At 29.8% G+C, this 19034-nt stretch overlaps 4 protein-coding genes and 1 long non-coding RNA gene across 10 annotated transcripts; 3 read left to right on the top strand and 2 right to left on the bottom strand.

Moving 5' to 3' along the window:
- Positions 1-67: 67 nt before the first annotated feature.
- On the bottom strand, positions 68-778 carry LOC117151242. The gene is made up of 2 exons (XR_004461010.1): positions 639-778; positions 68-552 (listed from the first exon to the last, which is right to left on the bottom strand). It is a non-coding gene; the product is annotated as an uncharacterized LOC117151242 (long non-coding RNA).
- Positions 677-5498, top strand: LOC100746603. 4 transcript variants are annotated; one of them, XM_012381081.3, is made up of 10 exons: positions 677-1002; positions 1358-1546; positions 1636-1875; positions 1943-2182; positions 2674-2769; positions 2840-3108; positions 3193-3291; positions 3431-3695; positions 3774-4018; positions 4102-5498. In XM_012381081.3, the coding sequence occupies exons 2-10, from the start codon at positions 1406-1408 to the stop codon at positions 4253-4255; spliced, it is 1749 nt and encodes a 582-aa protein (XP_012236504.1). In that variant the 5' UTR covers positions 677-1002; positions 1358-1405; the 3' UTR covers positions 4256-5498. The 4 variants fall into 4 exon arrangements, with proteins under 4 accessions (XP_012236504.1, XP_012236507.1, XP_012236505.1 ...); XM_012381084.3 differs by having other exon boundaries at positions 678-909; XM_012381082.3 differs by lacking the exon at positions 677-1002 and adding an exon at positions 1074-1122.
- Positions 5499-5901: 403 nt separating this feature from the next.
- On the bottom strand, positions 5902-9657 carry LOC100746409 (serine/threonine-protein phosphatase 2A 65 kDa regulatory subunit A alpha isoform). Of its 2 annotated transcripts, none has more exons than XM_024364996.2 (10): positions 9499-9657; positions 8955-9146; positions 8304-8523; positions 8041-8201; positions 7806-7961; positions 7440-7711; positions 7164-7358; positions 6807-7050; positions 6499-6742; positions 5902-6382 (listed from the first exon to the last, which is right to left on the bottom strand). In XM_024364996.2, exons 1-10 carry the CDS (start codon positions 9649-9651, stop codon positions 6378-6380), a joined length of 1842 nt encoding a protein of 613 aa, XP_024220764.1. In that variant the 5' UTR covers positions 9652-9657; the 3' UTR covers positions 5902-6377. The 2 variants fall into 2 exon arrangements, with proteins under 2 accessions (XP_024220764.1, XP_003486616.2); XM_003486568.4 differs by having other exon boundaries at positions 6242-6387.
- Positions 9658-11471: 1814 nt separating this feature from the next.
- Positions 11472-14311, top strand: LOC100747958 (ornithine decarboxylase 2-like). The gene is made up of 7 exons (XM_024365007.2): positions 11472-11706; positions 12147-12223; positions 12318-12490; positions 12593-12893; positions 13230-13469; positions 13837-14045; positions 14125-14311. Exons 1-7 carry the CDS (start codon positions 11517-11519, stop codon positions 14171-14173), a joined length of 1239 nt encoding a protein of 412 aa, XP_024220775.1. The 5' UTR covers positions 11472-11516; the 3' UTR covers positions 14174-14311.
- A 1016-nt stretch (positions 14312-15327) lies between these two features.
- On the top strand, positions 15328-18911 carry LOC100747838 (ornithine decarboxylase 2). Of its 2 annotated transcripts, XM_024365006.2 has the most exons (8): positions 15328-15383; positions 15894-16120; positions 16543-16619; positions 16714-16886; positions 16989-17289; positions 17629-17868; positions 18261-18469; positions 18548-18596. In XM_024365006.2, exons 2-8 carry the CDS (start codon positions 15931-15933, stop codon positions 18594-18596), a joined length of 1239 nt encoding a protein of 412 aa, XP_024220774.1. In that variant the 5' UTR covers positions 15328-15383; positions 15894-15930. The 2 variants fall into 2 exon arrangements, with proteins under 2 accessions (XP_024220774.1, XP_003486627.1); XM_003486579.4 differs by lacking the exon at positions 15328-15383 and having other exon boundaries at positions 15931-16120; positions 18548-18911.
- Positions 18912-19034: the final 123 nt, after the last annotated feature.

Genomic DNA, 19034 nt, shown 5'->3' with positions numbered 1-19034 from the left:
TCTGTTAAGAGTGTTTGAAAAGTAAATATTTTAAAATGTTTGTGGCGAAATAAAAATAAAGACAGAATGAGTTTGCATTAGTATATTTTTTACAAAATTAAAGAAGATAATATACATGTTTCTATGAAAGGATCTAGTCCATAGACGAGGTATAGCATAGAGCTAATACTCAATGCATTTCTGTTATATGATTTAATGATTTCGTGATTCTTAACTTCACAAATTTATCACAAAATAAGATCAGAGCATTAACAGCAATTGAAATTAAAACTCCAGTGCATAATGAAAATAATTTTATTCGGAAAATATATATAGTCTGGTTCGCTAATTGTATGTTTTTCCAAAATGTTTACATAATCAAATTATATCGTGAAATATCTACAAAATTTAAGAGTGGCTTAAAAATGTACAAAAGTTATTCATTGATTCACATATGTAGGATATGTCTAATATATAATACTTCTCAGTCAACAGAAGTATGTATGTTGAACAAGGACATTTTGTACCTTGTTTATACAAAATACAAGCTCTTTGGTATAGCCACAGATAAGACTAAAATGGTAAAGAAGTTTATGGTTTACAAGCTTCTAAAACATGCGACGCAAAGATAAATAGTAGATATCAAATCTATCTCATACCTGGTTTATGCTTGTATTATTATTATTATTAAAGGTGGATGTGTGTGAAAGAAAAACGAGATCACTTAATTTGCAGTACTAACAAAGAACATTATAATAATTAAGTGTATTCGTTGGTGATGTGTCTTCTTTAATGGTTTAATTACCTTTGAACTTTGAAATGCTAAGAAAAGATTAGTGACAGTAACTCTCGCGTTTTATCTAATGTCAATATTTATTAAAAATGCAGTAAGCAGTAATAGTGATAGTTGACGAAGAGTTAAGTTGTTGCGTAGGTATATAGTTACGACTACACTTGGACTGTCTCATTACATCTATATGAATAAAAAGCACAAGTGTCAAGGGTGAATTATTTGATTTATTCGTAAGTTTAGATTATATCAAAGTGATGTTTCAATTTTTTCTAGCTTATAATGTTTTTTTGTTACTTTATAATTAGATTTATAAAACTGTTTGTGAATATTATTTATGGACTAATTTTGTGGTACGTAATATAACAGTTTGTGTAATTTAATTTATGATATACTATCCTTTTCATAATATTTTTTGTTTACATCTGTACTATTCATCATTAAAAAAGTTCATCAAAAAATTTTTTTTTCTTTGTGCTATTTCATTATATTATTAATATCTATAGATTTTGTAATCTGACATTTTCTTGTTTGTTATTTTTTTAATATTTTGGAGATATCTATATATTTGCTTCTTATGTTTAACAGGTTCTTGTGACGACTGTGTAAAAACAGTCAGTCTTACATACTGCGATCATGGAACAAATGATTGCTCTGAGTACTCAAAATCCATTAACTTTATTAGTAAAGTTTGGGATGATGGCTTGGAATGATACTTGTGGCAATGAGAATTGTTCTGGACATGGAGAATGTCATAATGGTACTTGTTTATGCGAGGTAATATTTTAATTGTAATTCATCATAATTAGATAATATTTAGTCCATTTCTTGTACTTTTGAATATAGTTTTTATGTTTTTTTCATAGATTCAGTTTGATGGACTAGAATGTCATGTTCCAAATTTAAGTTATTACATTGCATTCGCAACTATATTCTTTATGCTGGCATTTGTATGTCTAATACAACTGATTATGTGTATCATCGCAGAATGGCAGAAAATGAAAGCACCATCTTTTCTTAGAGCTTGTAGAGTCACAACACAAAAAGTTTTATATTTTATTGTATTTCTCGCATCATTGATAAGAGGAGCATATTTTACATCGCCGGTAAATATTATACAAAATGTATTATTAAAGATCTTAAATCTTCTTTAATAAACTTATCTTTTGATAGACTGCATTTAAAGAAGGATGGTCCAGAAGTTTATTATCTGCATATTATCCACTTGTTTTAAGTGGATCCTCTTTAATTGTTTGTTTCTGGGCTGAAGTATTTCACTTAAGAAATATGTCATGGGACAAACCACAGTTTCTTTCAAAATCATTCATAGGTTTTGCTGTGTTTAATGTATTAACATACTCTCTGCTTTTAGCAGAATTTATTGTTACTCAAATATATTCCCAAGAAGATCAGGTGAATTAAATAAAAATATATATAGTAGTGGACTTTTAACCACTTGCGCTAGAAAGACATGCAATGCACGTCAAGATGCTTTTGTTCCAAAATCGTCAGTGACATGTATACCACGTCGATAGGTATTTCTCGCAGAAATAAAAATGATGTGTGCTGCACGTCAACTAACAGTTAGATTGTTCATTTGTAATAATCTACCATATAGTAGTAGATTATTAATAAATAAAATGCTATTGTTGCCGTGAGTATTTATTGATATCCATATAAAATTCTTTATGTAAGACTCTACTAAAGCGCTGAGACACTGCTTAAAAGATTGCACTCGCAGACGTGGTGAGGCGATAAAGTAACGTGTTATATTGTAGCGCACGGCACGCGCAACTGTGAGTTTATTGGTAGCGCAAGTGGCTAATTATTTTTTAGTTCCTAGGTAATCTGTTACTACACTATCAGTAATTTTAATTCATTATACTCAAAATGATCTTTTTCAGAGCTTTTACACCCATGTTTTTAATGGTTGCTATGCAGTGCTCTTGTTTATTGTTGTGATATTTTTCTTAATTTATGGAGTGGAAGTGTACTTTAAAGTAAGTTGTTTGAAATTTTTATTATAAATAATGAATAAATAAGCATTCTATTAAAGTCACTTTGTCTTAGATTCGAGGTGGTTTCTTGAATGATTATCAAAATAGTACAATTTTGAATAAACGTACAGTCTCTGATTTAAAAGTTAATGCTGAAGAACAAGTTACTGCAAAATTATTTGATCCAGTTCCAAGTACATCACAATTATCTCAAGTGCAAGAACAAATAAATATTTCTCAATTGCATCAGTCACGTGTAGGATTATTATCACAAGCTTTCATGTTATTTATTATTGTTGGATTTTTATGCAGTGAAACACTTAGCGAATTCTGGAAAGCAAAGTAAATATGAAGATAATGTCTTAATTGGATATAATTACATTCTTTTATACTTAATAATTATTCATTACATATTTTTTATTACAGAGTTCCTTTATATAGTAGGAATTGTCATGATATTGTTTTCCGTATTATTGAAGTAGGCGTAATATTATGGTTTCCATGTGTGCTATGGAATTGTTTTAGGTTTGTATTTTGTATTATTTATTAATAAATAATATAATAATATAAAAGTATGTTGATATAAAATTCCATAAACATGCTATTTTAATTTTTTGTTATTTTGATTATTATTTAAATATAATTATTTTTCATTTCATTTTAGTCCTGAACAGTTGTGGATTTTAAATCCGAAGCGTCTTTTGAAACGATTAGATCATTCGAAATACATGAAAGAAATAGAATTACAAGATAAAAATGCAGAACAAGATACTGCACTTTTTTCGGATGGAACATCAATTAACAGCAAAGATTGTTGGATCTGTTACGATAGTGAAAGGCAAGATGCTGGTCCATTAATACAACCTTGCCAATGTAGAGGTGATGTGAGTGCAGTTCATCACAATTGTTTGCGCCGATGGTTGGTCGAGGTAAAATATAAAATATTTTCATTTTGTAGAGGTATACTCATACTTATCATGTTATCATATGTGCACTATGCATTTCAGAGTTCTATAAATGCTGACAGTCTTACTTGCAAAGTGTGTGGTACAAATTACAATGTTGAACATGCAAGTAAATTGGACTGGCAAAATGGTATAACTTCTCGTCATTGTTTGCAAACTATGGCCATTGTCACAACCATGTGTGGATCATCAGCTGCTGCTTGGACTCTCATTCAATTAGTAGAAGGTCCAATTATCAGAATGCTTGCAGCTGGTACTGCATTGTTGATTATGTATGTTTGTATAAGGTAAATTATTAATAATTATTGATATTTATGTTCACTCTACATGTATCGTTATATATTATATTTATGAGAAAATTTATTTTTAGGTTTTTAAGCTTAAACACAGTTGTGGCATATCAACGTGCCAAAATTTCATCTTTAAATATTATTAGTTCTGATAGTAACGGAAATGCACATGTTTCAACTATTAGTCATACAGTTTGTGTAGACTTGGCAAAATCTGAAACAGCCACGATATAATCGATATTTGATCATTAATGATGTAAGGTATATTTTGTCTTTATTTGTAAGAAAATTTGGCAAACAAAGCTAGAAAGAAATTTTTGCAATTACATGCATGTAAAAAGTATGCAAAATTGCATATATCATACATTGAACATTTTTCTACCATTCTTTATCTAAGAGTTAATGTTGGTAGTTATTTAACGAATTGTGGAAATCACACAATAATCTACTACTCTTTTAACAATTAGATTCTCAAATATTTTTATGGTTTACAACTAGTCTGTTAATAAGTTACCATAAATTTAAATCTTGTCTATTACTTTCAGTTTTGGCAACAAATATATACTTTCATTATTCAAAATAATATTTTTAGAATGGAAATGAAAAAATAATTTTGGAAAGAGCATTCTTTTATATAAAAATTATATATTGTGTATTATTTAAGCAAAATAGTTTAGTTTTGAGTTTGCAAATATGTAACTTTAAATTTAGATTATAAATTGAGATATGCAAAATGGTAATAGTTGAAATAAATATAATTTTGTAAAATGGAATGTTACCATTATAAAAATAACGAGCACATATCTAATTTTATGTTGTTTTTGAAACTAATATGCTTTTTGGTGTAAGAGTGGAAAAACAAAATGTTTTCCTTTTACTGCAGCACTAAATGCACATAATTGGCTCAATGTTTATTGTGGAATGTTATAAGAAAAAATATAATATATGCAATAGTATATGCGATAGATCATTCTAATTATAAAAATTTGTTTATGACATGAACACGCAGTTTGCATACGTACTACATGTATGGTTTTATGAAATCCAGAAATATTATGAATAATGATAAATATTTTATAAATAATTCATTGACGCGTGACAATTCCAAGTAAATAAAATACGAATTGTTTCCGCGATATATGAATTTCATGTTTGAAAATACTCGTATTTCATATGTCTCTTAGTTTTATAGAATGTATATATAGTATCATAATTAACGAGTGATATATATTTCCGTTTCTTGGAAAGAAATATGTTATGTAATATTGTAATACTAACAATCATTCTTCGCTGCATTTTTTGTAGTAGTACAAAAATATTCTAGTTTTAATAACTTATTATGAAGCTAACATGCTATTACGCGCGGGGTAGTTTTACTAATAACTGTTAAAAGATATATTTGTAAGTGTTAATAATTAGTAATCCCTTGTTAAGTAATACTGATAAAAGTATCTGTTTAATGTAAAGTGTTAAACTATTGTGATCAAAAAATAACATTATCATATATATTTTTTTATTATAAATCGGCTAATGTAAGAAATTTATATTGAAAGTATATGTTGTTTAAACAATTATATTATAAATTACCTTATATTATAAATATGTTTAAATTTAATTTAACTAATTTATTTTTCAAAATTCTAAAATTCAAAATTTTTGATATATGTTATTATTTCCATTGCCCTGCGGATGAAACTTAAGCATGTTGTTTTCTAATACATTATTTGATAGAACTAAAAAATACTATAGAAATGTAAAAAAACTATAAGTAAATATTAATATCAGCACTATAAGTATATTCAGGTAGAGAAAAATAATAATAAGCGCGAAGATACAGACTGTACAATGTCCAAGTTGATTATTAAATAAAAAGGCCAAAATAAAATTACATTATTCATTGTTAATTTTATTGTTATGTTTACAATACTTAACAATGTTATGTACCAAATTAAAATACTGATTATTAAAAGATAAAGTAATTTTTGATCAATGAATGTGGAAGAGCAGATTATAATGAAGTGTCTGATTTTAGGAATGATTCTGAGTACCTTTTATTACTATATTATTTTTTAGATCATTATTTAGGTACGTATAAGGAATACATTTTACCAATTAAATTCAATATTTAATAATAAGTAATATAATTATAAATATACAGATACAACAGAATTTAAAATATCGTTTAATATGAACTACTAATTTCATATTTATATTCTTTTCCGACATTAGATCTGCTCTGACTGTGCAATAATATTACCTGTTGCCATGTGTAAGTGTAAATGTTTGCTCCAGGTTACTTCTTGAGACTGAGGTTCTGTATATTGATGGATAAATTTTAAATGCAGTTTTTTTTTGTTCAACCTACGCTGAAACACAGTATGTATTCTATACAAAATGTAATTTAAAAGTAATAAATAAAAATCACAGATTTTTTCTGAAGAGTAGTATTGTATGAAATAAAATAATAAAAGTTTTACCTGCGATGCCTGCAATTGCTTCCGAAGCAAAATATTTGACATCCACGTCACTGTCTGTATTGAGCTTATCAAGTACAGGTTTTACTTGAGCTTGTACAGCACAAGGTTCAAGATAAGGTCCAATTTTTTGAAGAGTTTTAGCAACATTAAATCGTACATTAGCAACATTATCAGTGGCCATTCCTAAGACAGTCGGAAGCATCACCCTCGTTGTTATTTCTTGACCACATACTTCTGCCAATACCTAGGGAAAGCGAATGATAGAAAAATTATAAATTACTATATAAAAAATGAAATAATTTACTTACATTGATGCAGAATAAACATGTCATTCTGTGAAGATAGTTTTGATCCCTTGACATTGCTAAAACCTTAGGTATTACAGTATTCTGTGCCCATTCAGGGCCGAATTTTTCTACCAGTTTTTTCAAGTTTAACGTAGCTGCCTCTCTGATGGCATAAACGTGATCTACTAACCAAGTCATACATAAGGAATTTAGTTTTTCATCAAAGAATTCTACCCCAAGTTGTCCAGCTAGCAATGGCATGTATCTAGGACATATAAATAAATATATATATATGTACATTATACTTTACATTATGTAAAAAAGTTTAATTTCAATAATTTCTATATTAACATCATAATGTATTTGAAAAATTCTTACTCTATGATGGCATATCTTACACGCCATTTCGAATCTTCGGCTAATTCTACAATAGCTGGTAGAAGAGATTGTGAAAGTTGTTGTATGCCAATAACTTCGTTAACACATTCTAAATTGCTGATAATATTTAAGCGAACTTCTGAACATTCATCTCTGAGTTGTGATAAAAATAATGGTAACAAATGTTCGATTGTACTGCAAATTTAAGAAATTTAGTATTATTATCACATTATTTCAAACATATTTATATAATTAAATAAATATATATATATTTACTTGTATTTTCCAAGTATTGGACTAAGACCCATTATAACACTCGCTAAAGCTGATTTTACATGTTGGTTTGGATCTGATACAAGTTCTTTAACTATTGGTAATATTTGTGTCATAATGATAGATTCTTGATTGGATTTATCGAGATTCTGGCAAAAGTCGCGCACTTTGTCAGCTGCTGCAGCTCGAACTTCAGCTTCGATATCTTTTAATAGTACTTGAAATGCTGGTACAAGATCTGTTTTTGTAATTTCTGGACCTACAGCTTTTTGAAGCTGTAAATAAAAATTGAAGTTGATTAAAATTAATCAAAATTAATATTATTTAAATATTTACTACAAATAAGAAAAATATGTAAAAATAGCTTACATCTGTGAATTTATCTGCGACCATATAACGTACACGCCACGACTGATCACTTGCACATTGTCTAAGTGTAGGCATAACTAATTGCTCTACATCTTCTTGTGGTAATAATGCTGCAATGCTAACACAAGCTTCAATTGCCAAGAGACGTACTGAATCCTATAAAATATGATGTAAATATTAATGATATGAATATTTTAAAATTAATAGAATAATTGTTTGTTATGTATTATCTTACTTGTTCATCTTGAGCCAAAATAACAAACATTGGAATTAAATCTGCCTTTACATATTCAATTTCCATAACTTTTGCAAATTCACCTAAATGTGAAGCAGCAGATCGTCGTGCCATTGGAGTGTCATCTTGACATAAGTTACGGAAGTGGTTTCGTAAACATGCTAAAAAACAAAAAGAAGAGGAAGACAATTTATATTTATATAAGGAAACAGAGAACAAATCTTTTTATATTTCCTAAAATCTAAATTATCTTTATGTTCTACCTTTAACTGATGGATTAACACGTTGGTAGCAGACACTAAATAAACCACATGCTGATGTTCTTGATGTAAACCAATCTCCTGTTGCCAAACGATGTATCAAAGGAACAAATTGCTCCTCCAAATCTGTTGAGCTATGTTGAGCAGCAATAGTTCTTAAAGACTCCACTGCTTTATCTCGAACTACAGTTTCTTCAACTGTTGCCAAACTCTCCAAAGGTTTCTGTATTAAAATAAATTTTTATTACAAAGTTTACTAATAATGAACTTTTTGTTAAGTATTATCTTAAATATCTAAAGTATAATCTTAAATGTCTCAAGCTAAATGTTATCTCTATTGTAATCAATTTCTTTTGTTTCAAGTATACAATGATAAAAATAATATGCTAGCATTAATGTTCCAAAGTAATTATCTATTATTTGAAACACTATATGCATATGCATAATTATGCAAACATGATTTGTTATAATATAGCACATGCTTTATATGAATTACAATTATGAAAAATGATTCTATGACAATGAAAAAAAGTTAACTGATTTAATATCTATTTACTGGATTAATTACTAACTTATATACTGTATACAGGCGTCTTTTGTCTAAATATTATTGTTAGTTCAGCTGTTGAATGAAAAATAAATAACGATATATACCAATAAACAATGTACATATTCTGGACCTCCTACAAGAGGAGTAAATTGTCCAAGTTGTTCTGCCAAAGCTAGCAGAACTTCATCCTCATCATACATAGACTCAGTTAGAAATGGTATTAATTCGCTGCGTGTTCGTTCAATGCCTAATGCAAGGGCAATCGTAGATAATTTCTTTATTGAGTTCAGCCGTAACTGTAACAAGAAAAATTCCATAAATGTGCAGGTCAACCCTCTATGATTCATTCATTATCATCACCAATGCCTCCCTTTTTCAAGTAACAAAATATATCTCTCCAAATTGAAGTTTTGAATTTTCAAAGCTTTTAACGTGAGCATTGTTATACAAATAGATCATAATATTGAATGTATTGATATTGAAAAGAGAATATTTAGGATGACAGGAGACTAAAGGAATACTCTATCGAATTGTATGCTACCACTGTAGCCGCCTTGACACTCTGTTTTTTCTAGTGACTGCAGGCGGTACAGCAAGTCTATTACTTTGCAATTATAAAATATAGATTTCGAGCATTTTTAGAATCACCTGTACATCTTCGTTTTTTAGTTCGTCGATCAAAACAGCTATCGGATAAAGACTGTCGTCCGTAGTAGAGTCGCTCGCTGCCATTTTGCTGCCGATCACACCAGAGCTTGGAAACTCCCGTGTGTTCAAGTAGTGTTCACATTGCTGCGCCATCTGATGGTTGTTACTATTACAGAGAACTAGCGGCACATGTAAAATCTTTTCTTCGTCTTCTTCTTCTGCGAAAGAAAAATCTATTCTGTCACATATTTCATCTCGATTTACAGTAACGTTTGAATTATGTTTAATAAATCAATTTACAATTACTTTATACTTTCAATGGGTTCGTATGTTTTAAAATAGGGTGAAATGACTTTTTCTTTTTATTACGTGTCAAGAAGTTCGCATATTATTAATGACATTTATCTTCTATTGTATGGTCCTATCTTATAATTTTATTTTAAAGAAATAATAATATAATGAATTGCAAAACATAAAAGATGATAATTTTTATATGAATATATGTTTGTACCATAATCAATTTTTTAAGATTATATATTAGTATATATATATATATATATATATATATCGATTTTCATTTAGTAGAGGTTTGATTTTTTGTAAGTGAAATATGAAACATAATAGAAAGTGTTTCATTGAAAAATGTTTTATAGCCACTACATTCACATCCTTGAAAACATAATATTATCATCTTTTTCTTCTTTTTTTTTATCAGTTAATTCGTCTACATTTGCTTTTATCATCTCCAGTTTGATCATCCGATCAACAATAGTATTTTTTCATAAATATTCTGGTATTTTGAATTTAACGAATAACTAGTTAGTCAATGAATGGGAAAAGAAATAAAAAAAAAGAGATATGAAGTACATGTTCCAGTTTCGATAAGCAATTACTCCTTTTACAATCTTTTCATTAGGATATTGTTGTTTTTTTATTATAATTACTGTGTCAATGTAAGCAACAATGTTTATTTCTTTTTGTTGGATATCCATTTTTTATTTTTTCGTAAGTAAAATATTTCTTAGTACTAATATGCAAAATGTATGTATAAAAAATGTCTTTAATGTATGTATAATATAATCTTAAGAGATAATGATTTTAATCGTGCAAATAAAAAATATATATACATACGTCTTTTTTCGGAGTTCTTTTTTTTATGAAAATATATACGTCTTATCAGTATGTACATAATAATCTGCTATTTATATAGGGCAACAACGTATGGGACTATCACATCTTGTTTAACGAATCAGTATTGCGCGATTCAATGCTTCTGACAAAGATATAATACTTATTTTATTAGTGAAAGAGCTGTAACAGTTATACAAAACCGTTGAGAGCATTGTTCATACCAAATATGAAGTGGGCACAATATTAATGAGAAATGATAAAAATGAGATAAAAATAACAAGGTAATAATTTTATTATCGAAAATTTAAAGTTGGCAGAAAGAAGACACGCGTACATCGACAAGCAAAACGAATAGTTGAAACTAAACAACGTGTAAGTATACATCATTTATTACGTCGGTTATCAAATGATATTCCGTTCGTCGTATATATATTAGTAACTAATAACGATGCTCCCTTATAGTGTGGTTAAATTTATTTCGATTTAAGCAGGTGCCCTACATTCTTACTTAATAACTTACAATTTCTTGTTCGAACGATTTTTCTCAATTTATTTAATTGATTAGTCAAGCTATATACATTGATTTTTATTTGTGGCATTTTTTATTTCACAGTTTTTATTCACAGCATCTTTCGCCCAGAATTTCCACCTTTAGAAAGTATAATTTCATTAAGTTATGTATCATCATACAAACCGCATTCAAGTTCTTACAACCAAAGAAATCTTATCATTGAACAAATTCTGAACCGAATAAAACATATTTGGAAGGAGATAATCTTCCCCTTACATCTCGGCTTATTTAGTCGTATCCAAAGATAATTTCCGTTTTCTTAGAGCGCACAATAGAAAATCGAGTAGTAGTCCAGAGAAAATCGAAATATTTTAAGATGTCTCACTCGATATTTGACGAAGTAAAAGTATTCGAAGATACGGACGAAAACACAGACGTAATCAAAAGTTTCATTAAAACAGAGCATGAATCAACGGAAGAACCGTTCTGTGTTCTTGATGTTGCCGATGTGATGCAGAAACATCAAAATTGGATCGCGAAGATGCCAAGAATTGTCCCACATTATGGTAACATAAGAGTTCTCGATCTCGAATCTATTAGTCTGAAATGTTCCATTTCTGTTATTATAGTACATCTGATAATTCAGAAGTATTCAAAAAGATATGTCTTTTTTCTAGAGAACGTCATATTAATGTTATTATCGTATCATTCATCAGATATTATTTGTATCACTCAGGCATAAAATTTAGAAATAACGTAATATTTTATTATTAATTCGTAAAATTCAAATATAACATTGTCTGCAAATTATATCAAAAGGATGTAATTTTAATTAATGTAAAGGATGTAAACATTTTTATTATTAATTAATATTTTCTGTTATTAAAGACAGGTGGATTTTTTTCGCTTGAGATAATGAAATTAAAAGTGAAATCAAAATCTAGAAATTATTGTATACAAGAATATGTAACTTATCATTCATTCTTAATATGTTTTCGTATTTTAGCCGTCAAGTGCAATGCCGATCCGTTTCTCCTAAAGATTTTGGCAGTTATGAATGTCAATTTCGATTGTGCATCCCAAGTATATCTTCAACCAATTTTTCTTAAATGATACAATATTATTATAGTTACATCTACATGCAAAATACGTTACGTTCTGCCACCATTTTTTTTAGCAAGAAATACGAGTGGTAATGAAACTAGGAGTGTCTCCAAACAGGATAATCTTTGCGAATCCGGCTAAGTGGACCACCCATATTAAATTCGCCAAAACGATGAATGTAGAAAAAATGACCGTCGACAGCGAGATGGAAATCATTAAGATAAAGGACATTTTTCCGGAAGCGAAGTAAGTGCAGCAGCGATAAATCAGATTTACTTTAATGAACTATACGATATTTTAGAACGACTTCATTGAAATAATCTTTATTATTTTTTTCACAATCAATAGAGTAATCATTCGTATTCGATGTGACGCCAAAAATGTTCTGGTATCACTTGGAACAAAATTCGGTTGCGATCCGGACGAAGAAGCACTTCGATTGATACATTTGACAAAAAGCCTTGGTTTAAAATTATGGGGCTTTAGTTTCCATGTCGGCTATCTATGTTCTGAATCAGACGCTTACGTTAGAGGAATCAGAACGTGTAAGAAACTAATCTCGATCGCTAAAGAAATTGGATGTAAAGACGTTCAATTGATCGATATCGGCGGTGGATTTCCTGGTAACAGAGGATACTCTATCGACGAGGTGAGCTTTTGCTAGATTTCGAATTGAGCCGCATAAAAGCCAAACTGAACAACTCCAGTTCTCATAAAGTTATCAATTTCACATCATTCAATGTTATCTATGTAGATTCACAATTAGTATTCAAATTTCATAAATTTATTATTATTTGTAAATCCCAAAAACGGTTTAAAAGGAAATGTTAGCAATTGTCATTTTTCTATGCATTTTAATTTATAAAGTTGACCAGCGTTATGCATGCGTGACTCGATCGAGACTCATACTCATTAATTCATATTTGTTTCTTTTGTTGAATCGCTGAATTGGTTAAATTTGCATTATCGTTTCGAAAACACTCAGGTGGCAAGACGTATTAACAACGAGATCGAGGACATAGACCCGAGTATCTCGATTATCAGCGAGCCGGGACAATATTATGCAACATCGGCATATACTTTGGTGTCACTCGTGCACACAAAGAGGGTTGTTCGTCAGGCGGATGGAATAGTTAGAATGTATTATATGAATTGTGGAGTGTTCAACGGTTTTATAGAGGAAATGTTGAACTTAAAAGAGAGACTACCGATACCAGTGTATAAGGTAGAATTATTAATATTCCGTATAGTATAGAATACAGAACTGGGAGTCAAATATCTCCTCCTTTAAGCCCCTGTTCAAATGATTCGGTTGATTCATGTCAAGAACTTATAGATATTATAATCTGAAAAATTTCTTACGATAATAAGTAAAGGGACAATTTATTTCAAGTTGCGCTGAAATCGACAAATTGTTTTCTTTACGCTGTGAACTTATTATTAAAGCTATATTTGGTTATATTTAGTCTAAATAACAGCTAGCATTAGCAGTTTCTAACGTTAGGGATAACCAGCTGGGTACAATTGGGCACAGGGATGAACTCTAAGTCCTATGTCCTATCGACTTCCGTATTTTATGTAATATATTTTAGCCAGCGAGCGATGCAAAATTCCTTTCATACGTTTGGGGTCCGACCTGTGACTCTATGGATTGTATCTTGAAAAATGTAATGTTGCCAGAATTTCACCAAGGTGATTGGTTAGCCTGGATGGATATTGGATCCTATAGCATATGTCTCAGTACTTCATTCAATGGTTTTGCACCGCCGAAAGTACATCCGTGTGCTAGAAAAAGCCAATGGTTGGTATAAACGTGTGGAATAAGTTACAGTAATAAATGTAAAAAGGAATTTGAAATATTCTAGATTGTTTTTTTTTAGGAAAAAATTTATTGATTACACAAAGAGAATGCAAAAATCGCAGGAATAACGGAGGCAGGAATAAACTAATAAAAACCAGTTGATATGGACATCGTTAGATATTGCTTCGAACTTAACTTTATTTATAAAATTATGCGGGGAGTTATGTATGGAATTGCAAAAATTTATGGTGAACTTATTTGATTGTAAATATAATAATATATTAGATTCCAGAATTTTAAGTGTGTAAATAAAATATTTCCCAGTCTTGTATAATATGAAAAAGACGTATGTAAATATAATTAATTCTTAAACGACGACGATTTTATTCGTGTATATAAAAAATGTATGGGTGCATACTTTTTCGGCATAGTTTTGTATGAAAATACGCAGGTTGAGTTCATCCTGAAAGACTTTCAATAATCTTAATTATATCGATAAATGTTTGAGACAAAATTTGATTGTCTTCAGGGTTATATGTCATTAGTGTCCACGTATGTGGGTAAATTTTAGGTCAGCATTGCCTCTTTCGGTAGAATCATGTATTTTTTAAGACATTAATTCATGCAGCTGGAGATTCTCTATAATAAAATTACTATCCCACTTATGTCCAGCAGCTATTAGTTTAGTCGATATTTTGGCTTTTATTTTGTAAGATTTATCGCATGAAAGACGAGGAAAACAAATATAAAAGTAGTGCCTTGCGTTTTTTTGTCTTTCATACGATAAGTTTCACAGAATAGAAGTTAAAATAACTATTAAGTTAAAAGCTTTCCGACACAAGTAAGTTAATTACTTACTAGTTTTACGGTTATAGAATATAATATCCACACTTAAAGAGAAGCTCATACATGAGAATACGTTTTCCCTGTAGCTACTTAACTTTTATCTGAAATGTTCTGCGGAATAATTAACAGTATCGAAAATACATCGTCTTCAACTTTAAGGTGACACATCCTGTATGCCTTTTTTTAGTATATAGTTATATAATAATTTCCTACTTATATCAGGTAACGTAGTATGAACAAGCAGTATGAAACTATCGTACTTTGTTTAAGGACTCGATATTAGGTGGCTCATTACTGCTGAGAGAAATGAAATATATATATTCGAATTGTTGAGAAAATAGTTGCGACAATTATACGTTATTGAAGCAACGTTAAACACATATATGATACAAACTATATAAAAGACGATCAGAAATCAAATATAAAATATAAATATAAATATAAAATATATAAAGTGGGTACAGTATTAATAAAAAATTAAAGAATAATAAGGTAACTACTATATTGTTATAAATTTAAAGTTGATAAGAAGAAGATACGTATACATTGCCAAACAGAAACAATAGTCAAAACTAAATAACGTGCAAAGATATATAATTTATTACGTCAGCTATCAAATAATATTATCTTCATCGCATATACCTATATAAATTAGTAGCTAACAATGATGTCCCCTCATATTTCCCCCAGTGTTTTCACAAAGTGAATTTTTTCAATGTACTTAATTGATCAGTTAAGCTAATCCCAATCTTTCAGATATTAATTTTTACTTGTGATATCTTTCATTTCACAGTTCTTATTTGTAGTAATTCCTCTTCAAAATTGTCACTACCAATAATTGCACTTTTTTCGTTTTGCATCATCATACAAATGGTATTCAAGTTTTTAAAATCAAAGGAAAATTATTGAACAAATTGTGAACCAAATCAAATTTATATCCGGAAGGAAATAATTTTATCCTTATGTCGCAGCTTAATGTAAAGGAAATTTCAGTTCTTCCAGAGTACACAACATCCAGGGAAAATTCGAATCTATTAAGATGTCACACTCGATCTATGACGAAGTGAAAGTATTCGAAGATACGGACGAAAATACAGACATAATCAAAAGTTTTATTAAAACAGAGCATGAATCAACGGAAGAACCGTTCTGTGTTCTTGATGTTGCCGATGTGATGCAGAAACATCAAAATTGGATCGCGAAGATGCCAAGAATTGTCCCATATTATGGTAAAATAAGAGTTCTCGATCTCGAATCTATTAGTCTGAAATGTTCCATTCCTGTTAGTATAGTACATCTGATAATTCAGAAGTATTCAAAAAGATATCTTTTTTCTAGAGAACGTTATATTAATATTATTATCGTACCATTCATCAGATATTATTTGTATCACTCAGGCATAAAATTCAGAAATAACACGGACGAAATATTTTATTATTAATTCGTAAAATTCAAATATAACATTGTCTGCAAATGATATCACAAAGGATGTAACGCATTTTTATTATTAATTAATATTTCCTGTTATTAAAGACAGGTAGATTCTTTTCGCTTGAGATACTGAAATTAAAAGTGAAATCAAAATTTAGAAATTATTGTATACAAGAATATGTAACTTATCATTCATTCTTAATATGGTTTGGTATTTTAGCCGTCAAGTGCAATGCCGATCCGTTTCTCCTAAAGATTTTGGCAGTTATGAATGTCAATTTCGATTGTGCATCCCAAGTATATCTTCAACCAATTTTTCTTAAATGATACAATATTATTATAGTTACATCTACATGCAAAATACGTTACGTTCTGCCACCATTTTTTTTAGCAAGAAATACGAGTGGTAATGAAACTAGGAGTGTCTCCAAACAGGATAATCTTTGCGAATCCGGCTAAGTGGACCACCCATATTAAATTCGCCAAAACGATGAATGTAGAAAAAATGACCGTCGACAGCGAGATGGAAATCATTAAGATAAAGGACATTTTTCCGGAAGCGAAGTAAGTGCAGCAGCGATAAATCAGATTTACTTTAATGAACTATACGATATTTTAGAACGACTTCATTGAAATAATCTTTATTATTTTTTTCACAATCAATAGAGTAATCATTCGTATTCGATGTGACGCCAAAAATGTTCTGGTATCACTTGGAACAAAATTCGGTTGCGATCCGGACGAAGAAGCACTTCGATTGATACATTTGACAAAAAGCCTTGGTTTAAAATTATGGGGCTTTAGTTTCCATGTCGGCAGTTTATGTTCTGAATCAGATGCTTACGTTAGAGGAATCAGAACGTGTAAGAAACTAATCTCGATCGCTAAAGAAATTGGATGTAAAGACGTTCAATTGATCGATATCGGCGGTGGATTTCCTGGTAACAGAGGATACTCTATCGACGAGGTGAGCTTTTGCTAGATTTCGAATTGAGCCGCATAAAAGTCAAACTGAACAACTCCAGTTCTCATAAAGTTATCAATTTCACATCATTCAATGTTGCCTACGTAGATTCACAAATAGTATTAAAATTTCATAAATTTATTATTATTTGTAAATCCCAAAAACGGTTTAAAAGGAAATGTTAGCAATTGTCATTTTTCTATGCATTTTAATTTATAGAGTTGATCAGCGTTATGCATGCGTGACTCGATCGAGACTCATACTCCACCTTACTTTATATTTGTTTCTTTTGTTGAATCGCTGAATTGGTTAAATTTGCATTATCGTTTCGAAAACACTCAGGTGGCAAGACGTATTAACAACGAGATCGAGGACATCGACCCGAGTATCTCGATTATCAGCGAGCCGGGACAATATTATGCAACATCGGCATATACTTTGGTGTCACTCGTGCACACAAAGAAGGTTATTCGTCAGGCGGATGGAATGGTTAGAATGTATTATATGAATTGTGGAGTGTACAACGGTTTTATAGAGGAAATGTTGAAGTTACAAGAGAGACTGCCTATACCGGTGTATAAGGTAGAATTACTAATAATCCATATAATATAGAATACAGAATTGGAATCCAAATATCTTCTCCCTTAAGTCCTTATTCAAATGATTCGGTTGATTCGTGTCAAGAACTATTATATAGTCGATATTACAATCTAAAAAATTTCTTACGATCATAAGTAAAGGGACAATTTATTTCAAGTTGTGTATTTATTTCAAGTTGCGCTGAAATCGACAAATTGTTTTCTTTACGCTGTGAACTTATTATTAAAGCTATATTTGGTTATATTTAGTCTAAATAACAGCTAGCATTAGCAGTTTCTAACGTTAGGGATAACCAGCTGGGTACAATTGGGCACAGGGATGAACTCTAAGTCCTATGTCCTATCGACTTCCGTATTTTATGTAATATATTTTAGCCAGCGAGCGATGCGAAATTCCTTTCATACGTTTGGGGTCCTACCTTAGACTCTATGGATTGTATCTTGAAAAATGTAATGCTGCCAGAATTTCACCAAGGTGATTGGTTAGCCTGGATGGATATTGGATCCTATAGCATATGTCTCAGTACTTCATTCAATGGTTTTGCACCGCCGAAAGTACATCCGTGTGCTAGGAAAAGCCAATGGTTGGTATAAACGTGTGGAGTAAGTTACAAAATAAATGTAAAAAGGTATTTGAAATATTCTAGATTGTTTTTTTCTAGGAAAAAATTTATTGATTACACAAAGAGAATGCAAAAATCGCAGGAATAACGGAGTGGAGAATAGATTAATAAGGACCAGTCAATAAAGATATGGTTAGATACTATTTCGAACTTAAATTTATTTATAAAATTATTTATTGAATTACAATACTTATATGATGTATTCATTTTGTTATAAATATCGTAATATATTACATTCTTCAATTTTAAATGTATGAAAAATAAAAGTATTTTGTTGGAACCATAACGTACTGCCTTATTTATGTACATTAATTAATGTGACTAATGTATGTGTATACAGAATTATGTTTATAACAATGTATTCTTGTTCATCATTTGTTAGACACTGAAAACATGTATTTTATTATAAAATTTATTTATCGTATTAATGTAGAATAAAATTGCATTATATTATTATAAGCTTCTATTGACAGAGGTTTAGCTATTGATAAATACTTTTATTAAAATAGAATGAATGGATTACGAC

This window comes from Bombus impatiens, unplaced genomic scaffold, assembly GCF_000188095.3.
Source record: "Bombus impatiens unplaced genomic scaffold, BIMP_2.2 scf_0127, whole genome shotgun sequence".
In the NCBI taxonomy this organism is placed as follows: Eukaryota; Metazoa; Arthropoda; class Insecta; order Hymenoptera; family Apidae; genus Bombus; species Bombus impatiens.
Note: the sequence above shows the minus strand (reverse complement) of the source record. Positions and strands in the feature narration are given on the sequence as shown.